General features: G+C 34.2%; 4 protein-coding genes across 5 annotated transcripts; 3 read left to right on the top strand and 1 right to left on the bottom strand.

The window, feature by feature from the left end:
• Positions 1-1,685: 1,685 nt before the first annotated feature.
• On the top strand, positions 1,686-4,133 carry LOC104774053 (class V chitinase-like). The gene is made up of 2 exons (XM_087479746.1): positions 1,686-2,445; positions 2,541-4,133. The coding sequence occupies exons 1-2, from the start codon at positions 2,154-2,156 to the stop codon at positions 2,750-2,752; spliced, it is 504 nt and encodes a 167-aa protein (XP_087335872.1). The 5' UTR covers positions 1,686-2,153; the 3' UTR covers positions 2,753-4,133.
• An 8,021-nt stretch (positions 4,134-12,154) lies between these two features.
• LOC104723063 (class V chitinase-like) lies at positions 12,155-13,850 on the top strand. Its single transcript, XM_010441355.2, has 3 exons — positions 12,155-13,009; positions 13,099-13,497; positions 13,619-13,850. Exons 1-3 carry the CDS (start codon positions 12,343-12,345, stop codon positions 13,639-13,641), a joined length of 1,089 nt encoding a protein of 362 aa, XP_010439657.2. The 5' UTR covers positions 12,155-12,342; the 3' UTR covers positions 13,642-13,850.
• Positions 13,851-19,804: 5,954 nt separating this feature from the next.
• LOC104731580 (class V chitinase-like) lies at positions 19,805-21,422 on the top strand. The gene is made up of 3 exons (XM_010451002.3): positions 19,805-20,581; positions 20,678-21,082; positions 21,192-21,422. Exons 1-3 carry the CDS (start codon positions 19,918-19,920, stop codon positions 21,212-21,214), a joined length of 1,092 nt encoding a protein of 363 aa, XP_010449304.1. The 5' UTR covers positions 19,805-19,917; the 3' UTR covers positions 21,215-21,422.
• A 165-nt stretch (positions 21,423-21,587) lies between these two features.
• LOC104731582 (bifunctional aspartokinase/homoserine dehydrogenase 2, chloroplastic) lies at positions 21,588-26,848 on the bottom strand. 2 transcript variants are annotated; one of them, XM_010451004.3, is made up of 18 exons: positions 26,596-26,848; positions 26,163-26,400; positions 25,700-26,080; positions 25,520-25,608; positions 25,131-25,434; positions 25,006-25,058; positions 24,710-24,918; positions 24,514-24,601; positions 24,308-24,421; positions 24,078-24,176; positions 23,777-23,971; positions 23,619-23,701; positions 23,022-23,247; positions 22,749-22,894; positions 22,508-22,643; positions 22,328-22,411; positions 22,155-22,247; positions 21,588-22,052 (listed from the first exon to the last, which is right to left on the bottom strand). In XM_010451004.3, exons 2-18 carry the CDS (start codon positions 26,383-26,385, stop codon positions 21,807-21,809), a joined length of 2,769 nt encoding a protein of 922 aa, XP_010449306.1. In that variant the 5' UTR covers positions 26,386-26,400; positions 26,596-26,848; the 3' UTR covers positions 21,588-21,806. The 2 variants fall into 2 exon arrangements, with proteins under 2 accessions (XP_010449306.1, XP_019089713.1); XM_019234168.2 differs by having other exon boundaries at positions 25,700-26,074; positions 26,596-26,839.

A 26,848-nucleotide genomic window follows, 5' to 3' on the forward strand; every position in this document is an offset into this window, starting at 1 on the left:
ATTGTATGCGATTTATGTAAATGATTCACCAGATCTATCTAAAAGTTTCCGTTAAAATTTTGTAAGAGTAATCTGTGTTATTTTTAAGTCTAATCTTTAATTTGATTTGACCAGCTTAAAATAGTTTAAATATCAAGTCTAATCCCAATATTATTGTAATGCATGTGATCATATCATCATGCATGTACATTGTTAGACAAATAGACTTGTTAGATATATCCCTGTTTTAAAAATCCCCGCCTAGCACCGATTACGCCCCGCAAAATTGCTAGGCCCACTCTCTCCGCCTCGATTAATGACTAATCCCTGCCTAGCATCGATTATCCGATTATGCATGTCTAGTCCGATTATTTTCCGCTTAATTCCGCTTAATTTTGTGTATACCAATTTTTTTAGAACCAAATAAAAATCAAACATATATATTTTTGTTATTTAGGATTTAAGAGATTATGATGTTTTACAATAACTAATGTATAATTTTTAACAAAAATCATAAAATTTTCTTTTAAAATAATGTTTTTCTGTGTTTACAATAATTTTAAAAACAATACTATAGCTTTATAGTTTATTTGATATTTTCCTTTTAACATAAACAGAATTATACATATATTAAGTACAATATATTTTTATTTTATTGTTAATTTAATAAAATAACCCTAAAACTAGTCCCCGATTAATCCCCGTTTAATCTCCGATTTTCTCGTTAGGCGCTAAGCCCACCTCGACCGCCCGACTAGCGCCTAGCAATTTTTAAAACAGGGGATATATCATATATCCAATGGGTTTTTTTTTTTTAGCAACCATCCCATTGTTTTTTTTGTCAACTATCCAATTGTTTCTTTTCTCTTTTTTTATTAATTAACAGGAGACTTTCTTTTGTGAGCTGTTAATTTTTTATGTTATGTTCGAGAGCTATACATATCCTATATTAATAACTAGATGTATGAATCTCATATATATAAATATATAATTAAGTAACAAAGCATAAGATTGTAAAATTATGATCTTTGGAATATATTTGAAAATGAAAAGGTTTAGAAATTTGATAGTTAAGTGAGTTTTATTCGTCAACAATGGTAAGATCAGTAAATAATTTTTGATATAGAATTTTGAAGTAGAACTGGAAACTATACTATCAATTGTATCTCAACTGAACTATAATATCTGTATCTCAACAAAATATGTATACCTATAAATATATGTATACTTATAAAAATATATCGCTTTTTATAGTTTAGTTGACCCCGGTAAGATCAATTTCTGGGGCCATCACTATGCACTAATACATTGAGTGAGACAACTAGAAAAAATCCTAAGCTGAAAGCCTAATAGCAGACTAATGATCTGGTATGTGTAAAAGCATGTATTCATGACATTCACAATAATTAAAATCACCGTGGAAACAGTTGGACACTAATTTTTAAAACTAGTATAGTCTAAACTCTTCAACCACCATTTAAAACTTTACATGCAAGTGTTAATTAAATAAGAATACATCAAGCATGATAATAGGGATGAGTTTCTTTCTTAATGGTATGTGTCACAGTCACACCATTTAGCAAAGACTTTTGGTTTTGGAAATCAATTAACTTCAAGACTTAAATTTGTCTAAAGTCTTTTAAATATTTCAAAATAACTCTTCCCAAAATCAATATAAGTAGAGAAAGGAAGCACCCTCTTAGTTTGTATCACCACCACAACAAAGCACCAACAAACAAAGAAACACAGCTAGAGAAAGCATTTTGTCAAAAGACTTTGAGACCAAAAATGTCTTCTGATGAGAATCAGGGAACCCCAGCCTCCGTGGTAAAAGCTGCGTACTGGTATCCAGATGGAGAGACCCCTGAGGCCATAACTTCGGCCGAAACCATTCCCTCAGCTCTCTTCACTCACATTTTCTGCGCCTTCGCAGATATCGCGACTGACAGCTACAGAGTTTATATCCCCCCAAAGCACGAGTACATGTTTTCCACTTTCACTGACACTGTCAAGATAAAAAACGACCAGGTGCAGACCCTCTTGTCGATCGGCGGAAGAAATGGAAACAATTCTGCGTTTGCGTCCATGGCAAGTAAACAGCTGCTTCGCACAATGTTCATTGATTCTTGGATATGGATCGCTAGATCTTACGGATTCCATGGTCTCGATTTATCATGGGAGTACGGTACTCCGAGTACCCAAACAGTGATGCTGAGATGAACGACTTTGGGGACCTAGTTAGAGAAATGCGAGATGCGGTTGACGCCGAGTACTCGCTCACCAACCGACCGATTTTGCTGTTGACGGCTGCCGTTTACTACTCCCCGGTCTACAAGAAGTTTACCTACCCTGTTGAAGTGATGAAAGATAGCTTGGATTGGGTTAATATCATAGCCTATGATTTTTGCGCTCCGTCCAGTATTACCCCTGGTCTGCCCGCTTGTCTTTATAATCCATGGGATGAAGGTATAATGTTTATATTATAAACATAACTGAATTATTTCCCTACGACCCAAATATGAGTATTTTTTGCTTAAACTCAAATAAAATTTGGTTGACAGATCCATGCGGAGACTCTGGTTTGAAACAGTGGATTAAGGCCGGACTTCCAGAGAGGAAAGCAGTCTTTGGATTCTCATACCTTGGCTTGTCCTGGTCCTGGAATGCCGAAGACGACAAGGATCACGGTAATGATGCTGCAGCCATCACCCGAGGGGGAGTAGCATTGTCACCTAACGGAAATTTTACAGCATCGCAAGCATGGGATGCTTAATACACAACCATCGGAGGAGTTCCACAACGGAAAAAAAAGTGAATGAAAAAATAAATAGATAAAAGACGAGTGAAGAATAAAGGGAAACACGTTTGCTTATGTTTTCAAAGTTTACAAGTCTAGTAAAGAATTTGGGTTGAGCAAAGTAAAAGAGTTATTGGTTCTGGACATAAAATAAAAAGATTAGACAAAGAAAAAAAAATAAAAACATTTAAGATCTCTAGAGTCCTTAAAAGAAAATAAAAAGAACCATAGTGATAATAAATATTTCTCTTTCCGCTAGAATGATAAGAAGTGAACTCCTCCTAAGACTAAGTGTAAAGAGTTTGAGATGATATTTCTGATAAAGGGTAGAGATAGGACCAACTTCTGGGTTAGAATGTTAGGGCTGAGTTTCCTTGGGGACCTTTGGGTAGACAGGACGCTGCTCTTGTATGTATCAGTTGGTTTCAACCTTTAGCTTTCTTTTAAGCTCAACTCCTTTTCATGAGAGAACCTTGTTCTGTATTGATAAAACCACTTGAGAAGGAGACCACATTTGTCTCTAACCTTTTACTTTAACCAAATGAGTTTGACGACATTGCATAGCTTGATTCACGGTTCTTTGTTAATAAATGTTAAAGGGAGTGATTGATAGGATTGCATGTGTAAATTAAAGAAATAAAGTTGCTTCACCATGCATCATAGAACTAAAAACAAGGACCTTGATTCTAACTATTTTATTCAGCATGTTTTAGGTTCTGAGACCCCATCTTCACACTTCTCTTCCATACTTTGTTCTTGATTGGTTGCTTGAGGGCAAGCAAAGAATAAGTTTGGGGGAGTTGATATTTCTATATTTTTCCTCTCCTTAGCATCTATTTGTCATGCATTTAGCTAGGATAACTAGTTGTTTTGCATCATTTTCTAGCCTCTTTTATACACTTTGCATATTTAGGTAGTTCTTGCATCATCCTTGCATACATCGTGCATCTCGGAGTATTTCAGGTATCTAGAAGACGTTAGAAACGCACCAGTCAAACTACCAGTAGAACTACCAGTCGAACTACCAGTCAAACTACCAGTCGAAATACCGGTCAAACTAACAGTCGAGCCACCAGTCGAGCCACCAGTCGAGCCACCAGTCGAACCACCAGTCGAACTACCAGTCGAACTACCAGTCGAACCACCAGTCGAGCCAGCCTCCTTGCGCATCATTCGAGCCACCTGGGTCGAGGCACGATGAGATTGCATTCCACTCGACGCACACTGACTCGATCAAACATGTCAGGAAGGAAGACGCTCCATCTCACACGTTTCAGGAGATTCCAAAACCGACTATTTACCTTGTCATTTTATGTTTTAGGACTTTCCATGTCTGACTATATATACATTTTGTTAAGTCTTTGCCAAGACATCTTTTATCTCGTTTCTGTTCTTTTCCATGAAGGTTTTACATAGCCACCTAAACGTTTTGAGACTTTGTATCCCAATATCTTTTAATTTATTCAGTTTTTGCATTTGATTTCTTCTACAAAGTTGTTCTTCCCATTTTTATCTATCTAATGATGTTTGATTCAATGTTTTCTGAGTTTATATCGTTGATGATGATTTCTATATCCGAGTAGTGTTAGAGTTCATGGGGATGGGATAGACTAGGTGGAGGATCTTAGGATGTAGAGTGTTTAAGCTTTGATTTGTATGATTCCCTTCTGGAATAGAGTTAGAAATACTAGTTTCTCTTTGATCAATTGGAACTAGGTCTTGGAAATTTCCACACCCAAAAGGTGTTCGATGAAATGTCTGACCAACTAGTGCCAGAGACTTACATGCCTAGCCTAAGAGATTAGTTGTCTATGATGTTTGTTGATGTGAATGAACTTGTTTGTCATGCCTGTTTGATCATGTTTCTCTAGCTAGAGCTAGGTTTGGAAGTGGTTGAGTCTGAGTAGCTTTTGTCAAGAGATTGGATTAGCTAAATCATGATGTCCATTGCTTAGGGATAGTTTGCATGTGGCATGTTAAACACTCTGTAGACTACGATACTCCACCGACATCAATTACTCCCACCCTTAGGACTTCTATCTTGTGATTGATATTGCATTCCTGAGACCGTTTTGCATCTTGCTATTTAGTTCTTGTTTAGACTCGATTTCATTTTTAGTCACGTTTACTTCTTGTCATACATTTTCGTTTCTAGTTTTGTAACTCATTTCCGTTTTGCATTATTCTCATTCAAGGATTGTTAGACAAAAAAAATCACTCTTAGATATGACTTGACTTGTGATTACTTGATTGCATCTTGATTGCTAGCATCATCCCATTTGGATTGACACCTTAAGTACTACAACACATAAGGTTAATTGAACCTGCTAGGATATACAAAAATCTTAGTATCAATTTGGCGTCGTTGCCATTTGGGATTCGTTTTGCTACATTTAAGATTTCAAGTTTTGCAAGACTAAGTTATGTTACATTTATCATTCTGAGTCCTAAGTTGCTTTGGTTGTCTGCTTATTTGTTTTGCATATGAGGTACTTGTTGATTGCAACCTTGCATGCACACCAAGGCTCTGACTCCGTGCTCCTAGTAACAACGTTACATCCTCACTATTGCACAGCCACCAGCCTAACCCTTCCAAAGGATCTGATGCCTTTTAAGATCCATCGATCTGGCACCGGGGAACGGGGATCCGGACCTCCAAGGTTAAAGGATCAGAAAGGGTTGAAGTGGAAGACCTCGCTTCCTCCCATAACAACTTATCAGTAACTGCCTGATTAAGAACATCACATTGCTCTGCCTCAATACCCTGAAAAACTTTTTTATTCCTATCTTTCCAGATAGACCAGACGATCCATGGTAGGCAAAAAATAATATCCGAGATAGCCGACTGGGACGACGCCCGCCAAATTAGGAAATCTAGATTTGAAAAAAGAGAACCAAAGGGGAATCCATCAATGCATATATCTAGTGGGGACAAATCCCAAATCTGACGCGATCGGGGGCACTCAAAAAGAGCATGATTGATAGTCTCCACCGCCGAGCCATAACGTGTACATAGAGGATCACACCGGACACCCTGATGAGCCAAGCGTTCCAACACAGGAAGGGAGCCGGAAGCAATCTGCCAGAAAAAGTGTTGGATCTTTGGGGGAACCTGAAATTTCCAAGCCTGAGCCCAAAGAGGCGTGCACGTCGGCCCATATTCTACCTCTTTTATTAAATCACGGGCGAGCCGGTAACCAGATTTAACCGAATATTTCCCTGATTTAGTATAATGCCAGATCAGTTTATCCGGTTTAAAGGATTTACTAATCTCCATAGATAAAATGATTTGTATATCTGTCAGATCCATAAATTCCTCTAGGATTGGCATATGCCACTCCTTCGTACTTGGATTAATCAAATGGTTGACCATTAGATTGGGATGTAACTGCCGACCTCGACCATTTACTGGTCTCGGCTAAATATTCGGAATCCACGGTTCTCGCCACACCGAGACATTACATCCTGAACCTATCGCCCGCCAAGATCCATGTTCCACCAAAGCCTTGGACCTGATTGGTTCAAACGCAGCGTTTACGGTTGCGGTTGCGAGAGATTGCGGAAGCGGACGATTGCGGTTTCAAGCGTTATTAAGCGTTTTGAATGACTGGTTTAGCATTTTAAAATGGGTGCGTTTGCGGGAGTTTAACGATTGGTTGACCAACGGTTGCATTAGCGGTTAAAACATAATAAATGTAATATATAATTATTTAAATGTTTAAAAACACCAAAAACTTTATTAAATTTGATTTATAATTAAATATATTTAAAAATACTAAAATAATTATTCAAAAATAAATAAATTTCATATTGAAACACTTATTACTTTATGCATTTGGCTTTTCATCCAAAATTTAATCAAGTAATGTGATAAATGACAAAACTTATGCTTTAGATTATAGATCTTCTCTGCTAAATCTCACACACTCAATATGTTCCTTACATTGAATTACAAGGTTAAGGTAAATTAATTATGAAAGAGTAAAGAAGAGTCATTGGTAATTTGTTTTAATGTTTTAACAAATAATCTTATTTTCTTAAACTTCTAATGAAATGTTATATTTTTTTTAGATTTAATGGAACGTATGTGCGATGTGCAAATAGTTTTACATCATATTTTTTGGTTTTTTGTTAATTGGAATCTTATTTTCTTGTAATTGTTTATATTCTAATCTCCTCAATCGAATTTGTACTTCAATTTCTCTCATCTTTTATGGGTACAATGGTTAGGTTGAAGATATAAGGAAAAAAAAAATCGTGTTTTTGACTTTTTTGTTTAAAAAAAACAAAATTTCCAACCGCAAACGCTTGCGGGAAGCAGCTTTTGGAATTCAGTGGTTGGAAGCGATTGGGAACAGTTGGAAGCGATTGGGAGCAGTTGGAAGCGATTGGAAGCGATTGGAAGCGATTTGTGTGATTGGCACCAATCGCTAGCAGCCGCTACCATCCGCAAAAGCAACATTTGCGGGAGGTAGCGGAAGAACCTATCAACACCGCCAAAAAAAGTATATTATAAGTTATAACATGCAAATTGATGCATACACGCATATTGGCTTTTATGTTTCAATCGCGCGAGCTGTTTAGGATCACCAATTGGTTAGAAATTCTCCAAATTTGTCTTCTAATATAATACTCTCTTTGTTTCATAATATAATATATTAAGAGAAGTATTTTTGTTTCATAATATAAAATATTCCAACTTTCTATGCAATTTTAAGATTAATTTTATATTTTTTATTATGTAGTTTTGTTTATAATTTGTTAAACTTTTTAAAAATTACTATTTTTTAATATATATATTTTAATTAAAACATTTTATATTTTAAAACAGAAGAAATATTATTTTTATCGATAAGAGTCGATCTATAATCAATTTCTATTATGCGAATAACACAAATAATGACCAGTATAATCATCATTGAACGATGCTTCATAAAATATCTAATATCGAGTCGCGATATTATTGTAATGCATGTCAACTAGTATATTGTTTAACAAATAGACTCGTTAGAATTATAGAGTATAACTAAGTCTTTTTATTTTATTTTCTTGATTAATAACACATTCAATGTTTTAAACTAATAATAATAATAAACTTATTTTTGTTACTTTAATCAAGTCTTTATTTTTGTTACTTTTATTTACAAGATGTATGCCGCCACGCACATATATTAGAGCACGTTTTATTGTATTTGACACATTCAACGATATATACTACTAGTATAATTTCATTTATAGTACAATACGATCATATATAATAACAAGAAAAAGGAAAATAAATCACTCAATTTTCAGTTTACACAATTAAGATTATATAAAGACTATGATACAGTCTTTAACTTCTTTTCTTTTTAGCGAAATTAGCCGTACTACTTATTAGCGCACACTTATATAAATCAGAGTAAGTCTTCATAAGTTAATAAGGTTTGGATAAATCAATATAATTTAAAATCAGATTTTGTACAATAGATAAACATAGGGGTAAGAAAACGGACAGTAATCTCTAATACCCTTATTCATCAAAACAATTTCTCAAAAACCCCTCAATGGTAAAAAAACAATATTACCCTTAATAAAGGTTGTTAAAGATTAAATATAATTAAATCAGTAAATATTCAACGAAAAACACAATAGCTCAGTGGTTGCGAGTTCCATGCGCACCTGCGCGCCGAGAGTTCGAATCCTACTATGCGGGGTACAACTAGGGTGCAACTGGTACAACTAGGGTGCGACGGGTACAACTAATATGCGATGGGTACAACTAGAGGTACAACTTAAGAGATATCCAGTACAACTGGATGTACTTGTACGTTCAATTTTCTTTTCGAAATTGTTAGAGGATAGTTTCGTCATTTCATTAAAGAAGGGGGTAGTGAGAATAAATGGAGATGATGCAGAAAAGAATTTCTGGTATAGGGACACCAGAGAATTAAATCCGTAAGAAAACTGACCATATGTGATATGTCACCTAATTAATTACAAATCCGACATATGAAACTGAAATATTCAGAGATGTGTGACATATTCGTTCATCGATTATCCGTTAAATTTGCAAGAAACTAATTTGTGTTATTTTTAAGTATCCCTCTATATTTAATTTGACCAGTTTTAAAATGTTTAGATATATGGACTATAAACGAGTCTTCAAATTAAACTATTATATGGACTATAACCGAGTCTATTTTTATTGTATTCTCTCTATTATATATTGGAAGACTTTACTTTAGTTGATTTCTTAGAGAGTTTGAAAATTGTGCATGAATTATAGATAATTGTATGGGATTTGTGTAAATGATTCACAAGATCGATCTATCTAAATATTTCCTTTAAATTTTTGTAAGAAACTTATTTGTGTTATTTTAAATAACCCATCTATATTTAATTGACCAGTTTGAAATAGTTTTAATATGAAGTCTAATCCCAATACGGCAATACTATTGTAATGCATGCGAATTGTTAATTAAATAAATAGACTTGTTAGATATATCAAGTTTTATTAACAGGAGACTTTTGTTTGTGAGCTATTCATTTTTGTATGTTTATGTTGGAGAGCTATACATATCCTATATCAATAACTAGATATATAAATCTCAGACATATATATATATATATATAATTAAGTAACAAAGCATAAGATGGTAAAATAATGATCTTTGGAATATATTTGAAAATGTAAAGGTTTAGAAATTTGATAGTTAAGTGATTTTTTCCGTCCATAAAAGTAAGATCTGTAGATAATTTCCAGATATAGAATTATGATGTAGATTTCAAAACTATACTATCAAAATCGGTGATAAAAAAGTTGACACAACAAAAATTATACTTGAAAATATAAAAGTTTGATCAATATTTATTGAAAAAGATAATATATATAAATATGATATTTTAAATTAATAAATTACTGAACATATCTAACCACAATATTATTGTAAAGCATGTGAAGTTGTGCACCAATACATTGTGAGATAAATAGAGAAATCCTAAGCTGAAAAATACCAGATTAGTGATCAGGTATGTATAAAGCATTCATGACATTCATGGATAATTAAAATCACCGTGGAAATAGTCGGATCGGCCATAAATTAGGTTTGATACGTTACAAGAAATCATATATATGAAAAGAGGCCGATTCTCTCCATACAAGTGACACGTCATCTCATCAGGTAAAGACACGTGTAACTCTTAAAATTGGTTCACCTTCCATAGGTTACGTCTATTTAGGGATTCTAAACTGCTAGGTAGCCAACCTAACATCGATTTGTACAAAAAATTCCTTCCACTTTTTAACAATCACCATAAGTTGAAAACGCCTTCGTCAGTGAGATTCTTAAGATCTCTCACTTCGTGTAAATAGCATTCCCTCCTTTGAAAACCCAAACATCCTCACAACAAAAATTGCATTGCTTCTCACCAAGATGAAGAAGAAAGTATGCCGGACGGCCCGCTGGTACAAAGTAATCTCGTCGATCAGTGATGGAGAATAACTTGTCAAGACGCTTAACAAGTACGTGTAATTCTTGAGGTTCGACCATTGTTTCCTATTCTTTAGGTGCTACAGAATTGCTATAATTGCCTGCTATGTCTTGAGGATTTGCATCTATAGTTCTACTCTTTACTATTATTCCCTGCTTTTATCTCTGAACTTTTGATTAGGATATCCCAAATTTGGCGTTTACAGATTGGATTTTGATAAAGCATGTATTGTGATGACTAATCTCACAATGAAAAACATGTACCATGCCTCCAGATTTATATTTTCCTCACTTCGAAGCTCGTCGTGTCTAAACATATTCATAATTTCGGGAGAAAAAGTTGTGAGTATTTTCGATACTAAGTAGACTCATCTGGTAGGTTCATAGATTTTGTTGAACCTTTTTTTATGAGGCATGTTGCCTTCATTCTTAACTTATACCGTGATTCTTCTCAACTGTTCAGCTGGATACAGAAGCAACGATGGAATATATATTGCCAATAGCAAAGTGTACGTTTGCAAGCGATGATGTGGAATAAGAAGGGTCATACCAGAGCGGTGTGGCTGTTTCGAAAATAAAAAACGAGTCTTTGCCTAATAGATTATTGTCCATAAAGGAACCATGAGTTTTGAAGTCATCATTTTTCTAATGATTATTCTTTCAAGACCGAATATTATTTCTCTGAATCATGGAAAAGGGCATACTCCTTTGCATGGTAGATCTTACTACCAAATGATGGAGTGTTTGGGTGCAAGTTTGGTATTATCTTTTTTACTAAAGCTTATTTGTTGTATATAATGTCATTCTATTGTTATGGTATATGGGCATTTGGTTATATGCTTGTGGTTTGAATTGCTTACCTGTTTCACTAGAAAGTGCTTACTTATATCTTAAGTATTCAAGATAGATAGTTATTTGATGGAGCAAGAAAGGTCTAAATGCAAGCCATTGTTTATTTATCTATTATTGTTTTCACGTTGATTGGTGTAGTCTCTAATAGAGGAGAACAGGTTTGTGATGGTAAAGGAAGAGGAAAACGCTTCAGAGCTGCCATGTCCAAGACCAACTACTGCTTCCCGTGGGTCGAGGCATATATGAGACAAGACGTGCGCTTCTCCATTTGAAATATGGTGGTTGGGTCTATTCTTTATCTCCATTTGTGTAACAACATATCATTAAAAATAAAAAGGAAAATTATGATGCATTTTGTTATATTCATTCGTACATTACAATATCAACTAAAAATTTGTGTTCGATCTTAAGTTTATTTCGTTTAAATCATCTTCATTTTGACTCTGATGTGTAGTTTCTTAAAACTCCTTTCGATTAGATTGCTAAGATTCATTTGTTTGAGACTACTCACAATTTGAAATCATTTCACTCGCTTCTACGTTACATGTTTCTTTAAACATCTAATAAGATATATCTAAGCAAGCATGATGACATTTCCAAAACTTACAATATATTAAATACGCTCTCTACTTCAATGTAATTATCGATGGATTAAACTATGTTGGTCATTTACTCATTTTAATTGAATTACTAATACAACTTAAGGAGCAGAAATAAACCTAAAAAAAAAAATTGTTGGAAAGATGATCATCACTATGCAAAACGAACAAAAGGTACACGAAATGTAGAAGACATCAATATTCATTGCAATATGAAAACAAAAACTGATGTCTATGTAAATTTTAACTTTCAACATTAGCGCATGAAAACAAAAATTATAAGAAAATATCTGCATACAATTTTTTAACAAAAAATAAAAAGTATGAAATTTATAAAACTTATATCTAGTGTTAATTAAATAAGAATACCGCACGTATGATGATAGGGATGAGCTTCTTTCTTAATTGGTGTCACAGTCACAGCATTTAGCAAAAGACTTTTGGTTTTCGAAATCAATTAACTTCAATAATTGAATTGGCTGAATTATTCTTGTGAATATTTCAAAATATGTCTTCCCAAGATCACTATAAATAGAGAAGGGAATTCTTAGTTTGTATCACCACCACTACAAAGCACAACAAACAAAGAAACACATCTAGAGAAAGCATTTTGTTAAACGTTAAAAGACTTCGAGACCAAAAAATGTCTGGTCAGTATACGGGAGCCCCCACCTCCGAGGTAAAAGCTTCGTACTGGTTCCCAGATGGAGAGAACCCGGAACAAGATCCCAAAACCTCGGCCGAAAAAATTGACTCAGCTCTCTTCACTCACCTTTTCTGCGCCTTCGCCGATCTCGACGCTGCCACCCACAAAGTTATTATCTCCCAAGCGCACCAACTCATATTTTCAACCTTTACTGAAATCGTCAAGATTAAAAACGGACAGGTGAAGACCGTCTTGTCGGTCGGCGGAAGAAGTGCAGACAATACTGCGTTTGCGTCCATGGCAAGTAAACAAGAGTCTAGGAAATTGTTCATTGATTCTTTGATTTCGATCGCTTTATCAAACGGATTCAATGGTATCGATTTAGCCTGGGAGTACCCTAACAGTGACGCTGAGATGAAAGACTTTGGGGCCCTAGTTGGGGAATTGCGAACAGCGGTTGACGCGGAGCACACACGCACAACCAAACCGACTTTGCTGTTGACAGCTGCGGTATACTACTCCTCGGTTTACGAGACGTTTAACTACCCGGTTGAAGTGATGAAAAAAAACTTGGATTGGGTTAATATCTTTGCCTTTGATTTTTTCGGTTCGTCCATTACCATTGGTCCACCCGCCGGTCTGTATAATTTTTCAAACCCAAAAGGTAAAGTTTACTATATACCATAATAAACATAACTGGATTTATTTCCCTACGATCCAAATATGAGTATTTTTTTTTGTTTAATTTGACAGGTCCATGCGGCGACTCCGGTTTGAAACAGTGGACTAAGGCCGGATTACCAGAGAACAAAGTAGTATTTGGATTCCCATATGTTGGCTGGACCTGGACTCTTAAAGACGACAAGCATCAAGGTGAAGATGCTGCAGCCACCACCCCAGACGCGGTGTCAGCTGACGGTTCCATCAACTATAATCAGATAAGTAATTTCATAAAGCATAAGGGTGAGCAAACTAAAATGTTTTATGACTCGGAAGTCGTGAGTGATAACTCTATCTCCCGGACGGCTTTCATTGGGTTCGACGACATTCAGAGCATCGTGACGAAAGTGAGATACACCAAGGACAACGGTCTGCTTGGTTACTTTGCTTGGAACGTTGGAGCTGACGATGATTCCTATCTATCTCGTACAGGTTTGTCTTTTGTACTTTCACATATTCTTTTTTTTTTTTTTAATAAGAATTTAGATACTTTAGCGTCCTTTCGAATAAACAACAGTATAGTCTCTTACATCTGGATTTTGTAAATATACAGCATCGATAACATGGGATGTTTAATAGACAACCATGGGAGTGAAAACGAAGAAATAAATAAATACTGACGCGTGAAGAATAAAACATGTTTGATTATGTTATTGTAAGATGAAAATAAAACAGTCGTATGTTTGCTTATCTTGTTTTTTGTAATAAAAATGAAAACGTTTGCTTACATTATGGTAAACAAAGTTAACTAAATAAAGTTTATTTATGTGTTGTCAAAAAAAAAAGTTTATTTATGTGAAAAATATGCATCGGAGAAAGAAAAAACATATCGTACAACCATTTGCAGCCTATATTTTTTGGTTATTTACATTCTAAGCCTAGAACGACAACTATTTATAGAGGGTCAAATAGACTTGTTAGAAATATTATTTATAACTGAGTCTTTTTTATTTATTTTCTTAATTAATAACAGACTTAATTATTTTACACTAATCTATATAATAATAACAATCCGAATAAATGCGACCAAAATATTTTCTGAAAAGTCGTAATGGATCATTAGAACGGTTATTTATAAAAAGTTACAACTGTTTACTGTAAAGTTGTGTTGATTGGAACATTCGTATCTTTTGAAATCTATATATTTGTCTGATTGAACTGTTTTCATTTTTTTGCCATGACACAAAATCAACTAAAATTTAAATCTCAACGATTTATACATTTTTCTAAATTATTTTCTAGCATTCATTCTTTTAAAACTCAAGAATTTCTTCTAATTCTTGATTTAACAAAGGATTTTGGAATGATGAATCTAATTTACATCTTTTAGTTTATTTTAAATATAAAAGTTTAATGAAAATACTTAGAGTGTTTTTCCAAGATTTAGATAGATTACATAGTGAGTTGTAACGATTTAATGAAAATACCTAGAGTGTTTTACAATTTCAACAGTATGTTTTACAAAAAGTTGTGATTGTTCATTGTAACGATTTTTTTGTAAAATTGCAACTGTTCATTGTAGAGTTGTGTTTATTCGAATATTCGTATCTTTTGAAATCTATCTGTTTGAACTGTTTTCATTTTTTTGCCACGACACAAAATAATATAAAATGTTAATATCAACAATTTTTACAGTTTTCTAAATTATTTTCTAGTATTCATTCTTTTAAAAGTAAAGAAAGAAACTCTTCCAATTCTTGATTTAACAAAATATTTTTGGAATGATGAATCTAATTTACAACTTTTAGTTAATTTTAAATATAAAAATCTAATGTCTATATATAATAGCAATCTGAATAAATACCTCCAAAAATTATGTTTTTTCAACCACTTTTTGGCTAATTTAAAAAAAAAAAAAAAAAATCTATAGAAAAATTAAATTGTGTGTTTTACAAAAAGTTGTGATTATTCATTGTAACGGTTTTTTGTAAAGTTGCAACTGTTCATTGTAGAGTTGTGTTTATTCGAATATTCGTCTCTTTTAAAATTTAGATATATTTGTCTTTTTGAACTGTTTTCTTTTTTTTTGCCATGACACAAAATAATATAAAATTTCAATATCAACAGCTTTTACAGCTTTCTAAATTGTTCTCTGACATTCATTCTTTTAAAAGTAAAAATATTCTTCCAATTCTTGATTTAACAAAAGATTTTTGGAATGATTAATCTAATTTACAACTTTTAAGTAATTTTAAATATAAAAATTTCATGAAAATACTTACAGTTTTTTTTTCAAGAGTTAGATGGATTATATAGTGAATTTTTGAATTTGACTTCTCAATATGGTAATAAAGATATCTCTATTTAAAAGCAGTTTATATGGGTTAGGTGAAATTAAGCGCAAACACAACATTTGCAATTTTTCGTAGCACCTTTTCATAATTTTTTTTTAAATTCAAACCGTTGTATATGTTTATTGTAAAGTTGTGTCTTTTCACTATATTTTATTTATAACTTTTCATCAAAACTTTTCGGTCTAATAGGTGTGTCTATTTAAATAGTAATGTCTTTTAGTCCATTTTATGTTGAATCTAAATAATTAAATATCTAATATTCAACGTTATTCTATAAACTAACTAAAATTTTAGAAATGATTATAGCAATAGAGAAATTTAATACAACTTAATACAGAATTTACAGTTGCGTCTATTTTTGTCGTAACTTTTTGTTAAAAAAAATAGTTTAATATTTAAAAATAAGAATAACAATCTGAATAAATATGAACAACAGTTGCGACTTTGCTTAGTATTTTTTTGTAAGAAAATTGTTTATCCTTTTTTAAAACTCAAACAGTTGTATCTGTTCATTTGAGAGTTGTATCTTTTCACTATATTTAATTCATATTTTTCATCACAACTTTTCGTTCTAATAGGTGTGTCTATCTAAATAGTCATGTCTTTTGAACTTTCTATATATTTTTCTTTTTCATCAATAACTAACAAATCATTCGTTGAAACAAATTTTCCGTTTTTATATTTAGTCTAAATAATTTGAATATTAATATCTAATATTCAACATTATTCTATAATCTAACTAAAATTTTAAAAATTTAATAAAACTTAATATAGAATTTATAGTTGCGTTGCATCTATTTATCGTAACTTTTCATATAAATTATTTTAATATTTAAAATTTATACTTCTTCCGTTTCAAAATATAGGATGTTTAAGGTAAATGCACACATATTAAGATAGTTTATTTTTCTTTTAAAAAGTATCATATATATTTCAATTAAAACATTTTCAAATAATCATAAAGAAGACTGTAAAAAAATGATTACAGAATATTAAATATATATTAAATTTTGCATGAAAAATTACAAAACATCTTATATTTTGAAACAAAAAAGAGAGGCCAAAACATCTTATATATTGAAACAGAGGGAGTATTATTTTGTTTTTAATTATATTTATTTAATAAAAATTATATTTACTCATTACAACCATTAGTTCAATATTCTCAGTTAGGATTACTTTGTCATAATTATTTTTTTAATTGTAGCTTTACCATAATTCTTCATAAAAAACCTTATATTTATAATACTTTAAACAATATTTTTTTTGTAAAGTTGCGTCTATTCTACATAATATTTTTTTGTTATAAATTTTCATTTCATTTTGATGTAAAGTGACCTTAGTGCAGTGGCAGGAGGTAAGTCCATTTGTAGAAGGCACCATCACACCCGGGATCGAGTCCCGGCTCCTACGAATGTAGGAATTTGGCTAATGGGCCGGTCAGTTGTGGCCCAATGGTTGACAAAAAAAAAAAAAAAATTCATTTTGATGGTTGTGTTTTTTGTAACAGTTTATGTTTAATGTTTATATATTTCAACTATTTTATTACATTCAAATGATTTTATAATGTATAATTTTAAATTTTATTTACTTTTTTTTTCTAAAATACTTCCCCCGCGATATCGCGGAGGTCTGAGTCCTAGTAGTAATAATAATAATGATAATAAACTTATTTACTGTTGATGTTGAGAAATTTATAATTATGATGTTGAGAAAATTATAATTAAGATATATAGACTACAATAAAGTCTTTATTATTTTTATTTTTATTTACAACAAGGATGTGCCACCCACATGTATTAGAGCACATTATAAACCTAATTCACAATAAAAATAATCACACACGTTTTCTTGTATTTGACAAAATGATACTCTCTCTTTTAAAATAGGTGTTGTTCTAAGCTTAATTTTTTGTTTCAATTTAGTTGTTGTTTCTGTTTTCTAATATTATTTTAGTAAAAAATTATCTAGATAATACTGTTCAATAAATGAAAAATTATAATAATTAAATAAAAATATAATAAAATATTTATCTATTTTCTTAATTTATGTAAAAAATCTAAAATGGAAAATAATAAAAATACGAAAGGATTACTAGTATTCTTTTCTTTTATAGTACAAGATGATCATCTTCTTTTACCAAGAAAAAGAAAGTGAAACACACCTTTATCAAGTTTCTTTTATTGTCTTTTACTTCTTCTTTTTTTAGAGAACTCAGACGTGCTTTATCAATGTAAATGCTACTACTACAGTACTACCTGATTAGCGCATTTATAAACATTCTCAATAATAAAAATCACACAAAATCTTTAAATCAGTCACACATTTAAAAAATAATATATTGATGCAATTGTATATCATCTGCTACTACAAAATATATTTTCATTACATTTTTAGATAAAAATTTACTAATTTTAATCAGACTAATTCTTAAAGTTAATATAAGGTCTTGAATAAAATCAATTTAAAATCAGATTTGTACAATAGGGGTTAGAAAACTCCCCAAGGGTCACACATCTCTGAATTTTCAGTTTCATATCATCATATGTCGGATTTGTAAATAGGTTATGTTAATAGCACAGATAGATTTTGTCTTCATAGAAAGAAGACTTGAGCATTGGCTGGATTACATATCTTTGATCATAGTAGACATGAATCCAAGTCTCTAGGAAGAAAAAAAATTCGACTGGATTACTTTAGGTGGCTGGATTTCTTTAGGTGGAGACTAAGGCTAAATAAGAGGATACTTTAGTTGATTTCTTTTATAATTTGCAAAATTGTGCAAGACTTATAAATTGTATGCGATTTATGTAAATGATTCACCAGATCTATCTAAAAGTTTCCGTTAAAATTTTGTAAGAGTAATCTGTGTTATTTTTAAGTCTAATCTTTAATTTGATTTGACCAGCTTAAAATAGTTTAAATATCAAGTCTAATCCCAATATTATCGTAATGCATGTGATCATATCATCATGCATGTACATTGTTAGACAAATAGACTTGTTAGATATATCCCTGTTTTAAAAATCTCCGCCTAGCACCGATTACTCCCTGCAAAATCGCTAGGCCCACCCTTTCCGCCTTGATTAATGACTAATTCCTTCCTAGCATCGATTATCCGATTATGCATGTCTAGTCCGATCATTTTCCGCTTAATTTCGCTTAATTTTGTGTATACCAATTTTTTTTAGAACCAAATAAAAATCAAACATAAATATTTTTGTTATTTCGGATTTAAGAGATTATGATGTTTTACAATAACTAATGTATAACTTTTAACAAAAATCATAAAATTTTCTTTTAAAATGATGTTTTTATGTGTTTACCATAATTTTAAAGACAATACTATAGCTTTATAGTTTATTTGATATGTTCTTTTTAACATAAACAGAATTATACATATATTAAGTACAATATATTTTTATTTTATTGTTAATTTAATAAAATAACCCTAAAACTAGTCCCCGATTAATCCCCGTTTAATCTCCGATTTTCTCGCTAGGCGCTAAGCCCACCTCGACCGCCCGACTAGCGCCTAGCGATTTCTAAAACAGGGGATATATCATATATCCAATAGGTGTTTTTTTTTTTGCAACCATCCCATTGTTTTTTTGTCAACTATCCAATTGTTTCTTTTCTCTTTTTTTATTAATTAACAGGAGACTTTCTTTTGTGAGCTGTTAATTTTTTATGTTATGTTCGAGAGCTATACATATCCTATATTAATAACTAGATGTATGAATCTCATATATATAAATATATTAAGTAACAAAGCATAAGATTGTAAAATTATGATCTTTGGAATATATTTGAAAATGAAAAGGTTTAGAAATTTGATAGTTAAGTGAGTTTTATTCGTCAACAATGGTAAGATCAGTAAATAATTTTTGATATAGAATTTTGAAGTAGAACTGGAAACTATACTATCAATTGTATCTCAACTGAACTATAATATCTGTATCTCAACAAAATATGTATACCTATAAATATATGTATACTTATAAAAATATACCGCTTTTTATAGTTTAGTTGACCCTGGTAAGATCAATTTCTGGGGCCATCACTATGCACTAATACATTGAGTGAGACAACTAGAAAAAATCCTAAGCTGAAAGCCTAATAGCAGACTAATGATCTGGTATGTGTAAAAGCATGTATTCATGACATTCACAATAATTAAAATCACCGTGGAAACAGTTGGACACTAATTTTTAAAACTAGTATAGTCTAAACTCTTCAACCACCATTTAAAACTTTACATGCAAGTGTTAATTAAATAAGAATACATAAAGCATGATAATAGGGATGAGTTTCTTTCTTAATGGTATGTGTCACAGTCACAGCATTTAGCAAAGACTTTTGGTTTTGGAAATCAATTAACTTCAAGACTTAAATTTATCTAAAGTCTTTTAAATATTTCAAAATAACTCTTCCCAAAATCAATATAAGTAGAGAAAGGAAGCACCCTCTTAGTTTGTATCACCACCACAACAAAGCACCAACAAACAAAGAAACACAGCTAGAGAAAGCATTTTGTCAAAAGACTTTGAGACCAAAAATGTCTTCTGATGAGAATCAGGGAACCCCAGCCTCCGTGGTAAAAGCTGCGTACTGGTATCCAGATGGAGAGACCCCTGAGGCCATAACTTCGGCCGAAACCATTCCCTCAGCTCTCTTCACTCACCTTTTCTGCGCCTTCGCCGATATCGCGACTGACGGCTACAGAGTTTATATCCCCCCAAAGCACGAATACATGTTTTCCACTTTCACTGACACCGTCAAGATTAAAAACGACCAGGTGAAGACCCTCTTGTCGATCGGCGGAAGAAATGGAAACAATTCTACGCTTGCGTCCTTGGCAAGTAAACAGCTGCTTCGCACAATGTTCATTAATTCTTGGATATGGATCGCTAGATCTAACGGATTCCATGGTCTCGATTTATCATGGGAGTACCCAAACAGTGATGCTGAGATGAACGACTTTGGGGACCTAATTAGAGAAATGCGAGATGCGGTTGACGCCGAGTACTCGCTCACCAACCGACCGATTTTGCTGTTGACGGCTGCCGTTTACTACTCCCCGGTCTACAAGAAGTTTACCTACCCAGTTGAAGTGATGAAAGATAGCTTGGATTGGGTAAATATCATAGCTTATGATTTTTGCGGTCCGTCCATTACTACCCCTGGTCTGCCCGCTTGTCTGTATAATCCTTGGGATAAAGGTATAAAGTTTATATCATAAACATAACTTAATTATTTCCCTACGATCCAAATATGTGTATTCTTTTGGTTAAACTCGAATAAAATTTGGTTTACAGATCCATGCGGAGACTCTGGTTTGAAACAGTGGATTAAGGCCGGACTTCCAGAGAAGAAAGCAGTCTTTGGATTCTCATACCTTGGCTTGTCCTGGTCCTGGAATGCCGAAGACGACAAGGATCACGGTAATGATGCTGCAGCCATCACCCGAGGGGGAGTAGCATTGTCACCTAACGGTTCTATCAGCTATAGTAAGATAAAGGAGTTCATAAAGGATTACGGACCTACAACGGAACATGACAAGGTAGTGGTCGAAGATTACTGTTTCTCCAAGGAGATTTTGATTAGATACGACGATACTCAGAGCGTCGTGACGAAAGTGGGATACGCTAAGCAGAACGGTCTGCTTGGTTACTTTGCCTGGAACGTTGGAGCTGACGATAACACTCTTCTATCCACCGCAGGTTCGTCTCTTTTTTTCCTTTCATAAATATTATTTTTCGTTTCGATTCTTTTATTTTCCAGCAAATATATATACTGAGTCGCTTCTATATGTATTTTGAAATTTTACAGCATCGCAAGCATGGGATGCTTAATACACACAACCATCGGAGGAGTTCCACAACGGAAAAAAAAGTGAATGAAAAAATAAATAGATAAAAGAGGAGTGAAGAATAAAGGGAAACACGTTTGCTTATGTTATTGCTGTCTACTTATGTTTTCTAAAATAAATAAAAAATAAGAATGCTTGCTTATATTATTGTAAACAAAATTAATTAAATTGGAAAAATCTTTTTGTGCATTTATTCTGCATGTCCAGCTGCTGGGACTCACCGAGTCACCGTCTACTAGTTTTTTCCAACAAATGCCTTACCAACTTGCTCCAGCGCAATTCCAACGAAACTTATAAAAAGAAGATAAAAATTCTAATTGACCTCGACCACCGAAGTAAAATAGATACTCCACGTATTCTAAATAAATGCTTCGTATTATTAAATTGCACATCGTTTTGATGTATAAAACAAAAAAAAAATTCAAAAAAAAGATAACAAAACTAGTTGCTATTGTACATGTTACCACAAAAATTACAAAGACCAGCAAAAAAGTTGTTGATTCGTCGTAGCTGATAGTTTAAGCGTGAAAATAGATAGCAAAACTGATAATTAATGTGGGGTTTTTTTCCAACGGTTAGGACGGTGCACCGAGATAAGATGCGAGCCTTAGTATGTCGCTGAATACACCACCGGCCGTGACTTGAGCACCAGCTCCAGGTCCTCGGACAATAAGTGGATGGTCCTTGTACCTTGTTGTTGTGAATGCTATTATGTTGTCTGAACCCGCCAGCTGCGCGAATGGATGTTCTTTCTTGTATCTCCGAAGTTCAACTGTTCCCTTTTGGTTAATTGCGTCCACCACACCAACATATCTCAGGACCTGAATCAGAGTTTACATTATAGTTAATATGATCAAACGGGAATGATCTTTAGCCGGAGTTAAGATCATCAAACTGAAAAAGTTTATGGTGTTTGATCTTACCTCCCCGGAGTTCTCAGCATCTAGCCTTTCTTTTGCTAGGTCCCCGTCATACAGTGGAAGTTTCTCCATGAATTCTTCAGCAGAAGCGCATCCCTGAAAGTAGATTAGGAAGAACATTAGATACAGAAGATGCTAATTTTAATGATAATGAAAGGTATATGTAGATCATTTACTTTTAGCGGTTCAGGGACGAGGCTTCTAATAGGAAGATCCGCGAGGTCCAATTTCAGTCCAGATTCTCGAGCGAGGATAATCACCTACACAAACAGAAGAGTTTAGGTTTCATGAGAGAGACTACCATCATTTGCAGAACTTTGCTGTGCCAGTTTGATACGTAAGAAGCAATAACGTACCTTCCTTGCAACATCGGTTCCAGATAAGTCATCTCTTGGATCAGGCTCAGTGAAACCTGCGTTCTTTGCTTCAGCGACAACCTCGCTGAAACTTTGGTCTCCAACAAAGTTGTTGAATAGGTAACTCAAAGTTCCACTGGAGGAAAGAACCAAAACAACAAAATACAAAGGAGAAATCATCAGAAATGATACCAGAAAGGAACTCAGAGTCAAACTGTGGTGGAACTGTTAACTAACAGACCTAAAAATACCCTCTATGCGTAGTATCTTGTCTCCTGTCTCAAGGAGACCACGTAAAGTGCTGATAATTGGAAGACCAGCTCCAACAGTGGCTTCATAGAAGTAATGAGTATAGGATTTCCTTTGAAGATCTCTCAGTTTCAAGTACTGAGCACACACAAAAAAAGGAACATCAGTGGAGTAACAAACCAACCCAGGACAGGAATATTTCCTATTGAGTTTCTCTAACAGATTCAAAAGAAATACACTTGATGAGATGAGACGAATATAACACCTGATCAAGGGGACCCGAGTTAGCCTTTTTATTGGGGGTAATGACGTGGATTCCCTTCCGTAACCAATCATAATAACGGCTCGCAATAATAGAGTCTGCTGTACAATCAACCAATACAGAGTTGGGGATAAAATGATTTCCATGCACTTGCTGAGTGAATTTATCCATATTGGCCTCTGTTCCCTTCTCGTTTAGAAGTTCTCTCCATCTCGACAAATCAATACCACTGCAATAAACAACATAGGTACGAGTCATGTGGTGTTAAAACAGAATGATCATCCGCAGTTTGGAATTGAGCTTAGATTTTGTCAGAAAATGTCAGCTGTCCAATATTAATGTTCACGTCATTACTACATCAACCGACAGATAAAACACACGATAACAATCAAGGGAGAGCCATGGCCAGGTATGCGAAACAGTAAACTAAGTAAATCTTCTAGGATGCATACGGATTCGGATCAACAGTTTGGGATATTTTTCTCTCCAGAGAAAAGTAAAATATGCTGTCATGCCATCAAGAATGGATTCGTATGTCCTTCAGATAAAATCCTACAACGTGTCAGAAACAAAGAACTGTACAGAATAAGTTATTCTTACATGTCACTTAATAGCATAGTCTTTGAACCAGTGATTCCTAAAACACGCAGATCAATGTTGAATTCTTGTTTGAGAACAGCAGCCTGGAAAACATAATTTAATGCTTAATCAGCTTCTTAAAGGATTTTGAAAATACTGAACAACATTATGAAGTTCACCTGGTCCCTCAGCTGGTCAAGTAATGTAGCACCTATCAGACCCGGTCCAATGATTCCCACTGCTAATGTCGTTCTTGACAAGAAAAACCTCGAGTGGACAGCTCTTAATGCCTTAACGCTATCTTCACGTTTAATAACGACAGTAACATTGTACTCAGAACAGCCTTGAGATATAGCTCGGACATTAATATTAGCCTGCAAGTGAGATACAAAAACAAGTACAAGGGAGCAATCAAGCAAAAATGTATATGAGATGGAATGATCCCTTATAATAATGGTTACAGTTTTAAGTAATAAGCACCTTCGCCAAAGCACTGAAAAGTGTACAACTAACTCCAGGTGTACTAGCCATTTTCTGGCCAACTGCCGCTAAGATGCTACAGTTTGGTATAACCTCAATCTGCGAAAAAGAATTATACGATTGTTACTGAAACTGGCGAAGATAAAAATTATCAAATATATATGGTTAATTAGAATACACAGGGAAGAGCTGTGCTAGGAGTAAAACAGAAATCAGAGAGATAGAGAGACCTGAGAAAGACGTCCAGCTTGTAAAGCTTCACTAAATCTCGACCGCAGTGCCTCAGAAACAGCTTTTACTTCCTTCTCAGGCACTGCAAAGCACACAGAATGCTCACTGCTAGCCTGGACAATGAATATATCAATAGCATAAGCCTCTGCCTCTCAAAATGAAGAAAATTGCGATAATGCTAAGGCAGGCTTTGAAATAAAGGCACCTGTGATATCATAATCACATTAGCTCCAACATCTTTTACACAGCCAAAAATGTCACTAGCAGTACCGGGTACCCCAGCCATTCCAGTACTGTCAGAATGAATTGGAAGAAGGCAGTCAACAGGGGAGGTATAAATGCCGCTTGTCAATTAAAAGAACAGAAATAAAACTCGAACAACAACGGCAAAGGTAGCTTACCCTTCAACATTTATGAGAGCCAAATTGTCAATAGTTGCAAATCCTTTGACAGGAGTAGTCAGTTTAAGGTCATAATCATCTTCCGGAGGTTGACAGATTATTGTTCCCGGTGCAGATAGATTGAAAATATTTCTGATCACAATCGGAATATTATATCGCATCACAGGAATGATGGTGCGAGGATGTAAAACATTTGCCCCAAAATAAGACTGCATGAAGTTAAATGTTTTGATCAAAAGTTTGTACTTGGCATGATGAAGCTCCTAAATCTAGGATAACAAGAACGCTAAGTTTACCATTTCCCAGGCCTCTTGATAAGAAAGTGTCTGGAGTATTACTGCCTCATTAACTGCAGGCAAAACTTCTTGTTAAAAATACATCCTAGAATAAAAGGGATTAGAGGTAGAAGAATAGGACAGACCTTTACGAGGGTCCGCACTGTATACACCATCAACATCTGTCCAGATTGTTACTTGACGAGCCCTCAATAGAGCACCCATGATAGCTGCAGAGAAATCACTCCCATCTCTTTTCAAAGTTGTTGGAATATTTTGTGGAGTGCTAGCAATGAACCCAGTTGCAATAATAATTTTCGATGGATTTGAGGAGAACCACTTATCGAGTCTCTTCTCAGATTCACCAAAATCAGGATCGACCTGATTAGAGCTGGTGGGATTAACAATGAGCACATCTCTAGTATCCATCCACTTGCACTCAAGCCCAGTCTACAGTGAAAAGAATAGAGAGATCACAAAGTGTACAGCCTCAATTGTGTCACATGAATGCAATCATCATACGCATCATTCAAACCTTTCTGACAACATATGATAGCATCTGAGCAGACCAAAGTTCCCCATGTCCCGCAACAAAATCTGAAAACGACTCTGATGCATGGCCAGCTGCAAATGGAAGATGTCAGTACTCAGTTCTTCTTCTGAAATCAGACTTAAAGTAAACAGGAAACACAAATAAGATTACTAATCACGCTACCTATGTAAATGGCACGAAGCATCGCTTTAAGATTACTAATATCATTATGCAAATGTGACAAGAAACTAGCGAGATCATCCCCATCGAGTAGGTCACGAGCCGTCAACCGATGCTTTTCCAGGACAGCTTCCAAGGCGGATAAATAAGAATCATCTCGTGATTGTGCCTTGCGGATTAAGTCATACATCATATCTGTCACCTTGGACATTGCAGAGACAACCACAAGTTTCCTTTCAGAATTATCATTGATTATAACCTCAGCTACATTCCTAATCCTCTGAGAGTTCCCAACACAAGTCCCACCAAACTTATGAACACTCCACATTTCACCCTTAGGAATCTGAAATTCATCCACTGATTTCTCAGTCGATACACCTGAAACTGCAACCAAATTGAGTAATTACTTTGACTACAATTCCAACACTCATAATCAGATCAAATATGAAACAAAACAAAAACTAACCAGTAGTAGCTGTAGCTGATAGATGAAAATCCGGAAGTTCACATCGAATCATACCGCCGCCGCCGCCGCCGCCAATAGTCTGCCGAAGCCTGGGTAATACAAGACGCCGCCGGAGACAAGGAGGTTTCGGGACACGGACAAGGCATTGCGGCGGAAAACATCCAAATCTAATCGGATTAGTATTCGGCGGAGAAACAGTAAACGACGGCTTCAGAGTCGCCATGTTTATCGAATACACCTGCAATGAAATCACAGAGTTACAAGCTTCCATTAACTGAACTCTGAAGAATCAAATCGAAACTCTTCAAAACTCAACGAATCAATCGACTAAAATACCACTTAAGTCGTTTACAACAGTGAAGTATTAAACCCTAAATTAGATTTTCGCAGATAAAATTAAAAGAAAAAAAAAAGATATGAGAAGAAGACTAACAGTGATAATTTCCCGGCGGCGCGGCGGCGGAGAAAGGGAGAAATTAAATTTATAAAAAGGTGTACGGCTTTTATCAGTGCGGCGAAATAGCGCGAGCGATTTGAAATGTAGTCAAAAAAGGTTTTTAAGAGTTTTATCAGAAAGACCTCACGAGTCCACCAGAGAGAGAGAGAGTGAAGGAAGAATCTCCAAGAAGCGGCTTCACGATTTTTGTCTATCAACAATAAACTGCCACGTGGCTATCTGCGTCAAC

This window comes from Camelina sativa, chromosome 12 (assembly GCF_030686135.1).
Source record: "Camelina sativa cultivar CO46 ecotype springtype chromosome 12, ASM3068613v1".
NCBI classification, from domain to species: domain Eukaryota; kingdom Viridiplantae; phylum Streptophyta; class Magnoliopsida; order Brassicales; family Brassicaceae; genus Camelina; species Camelina sativa.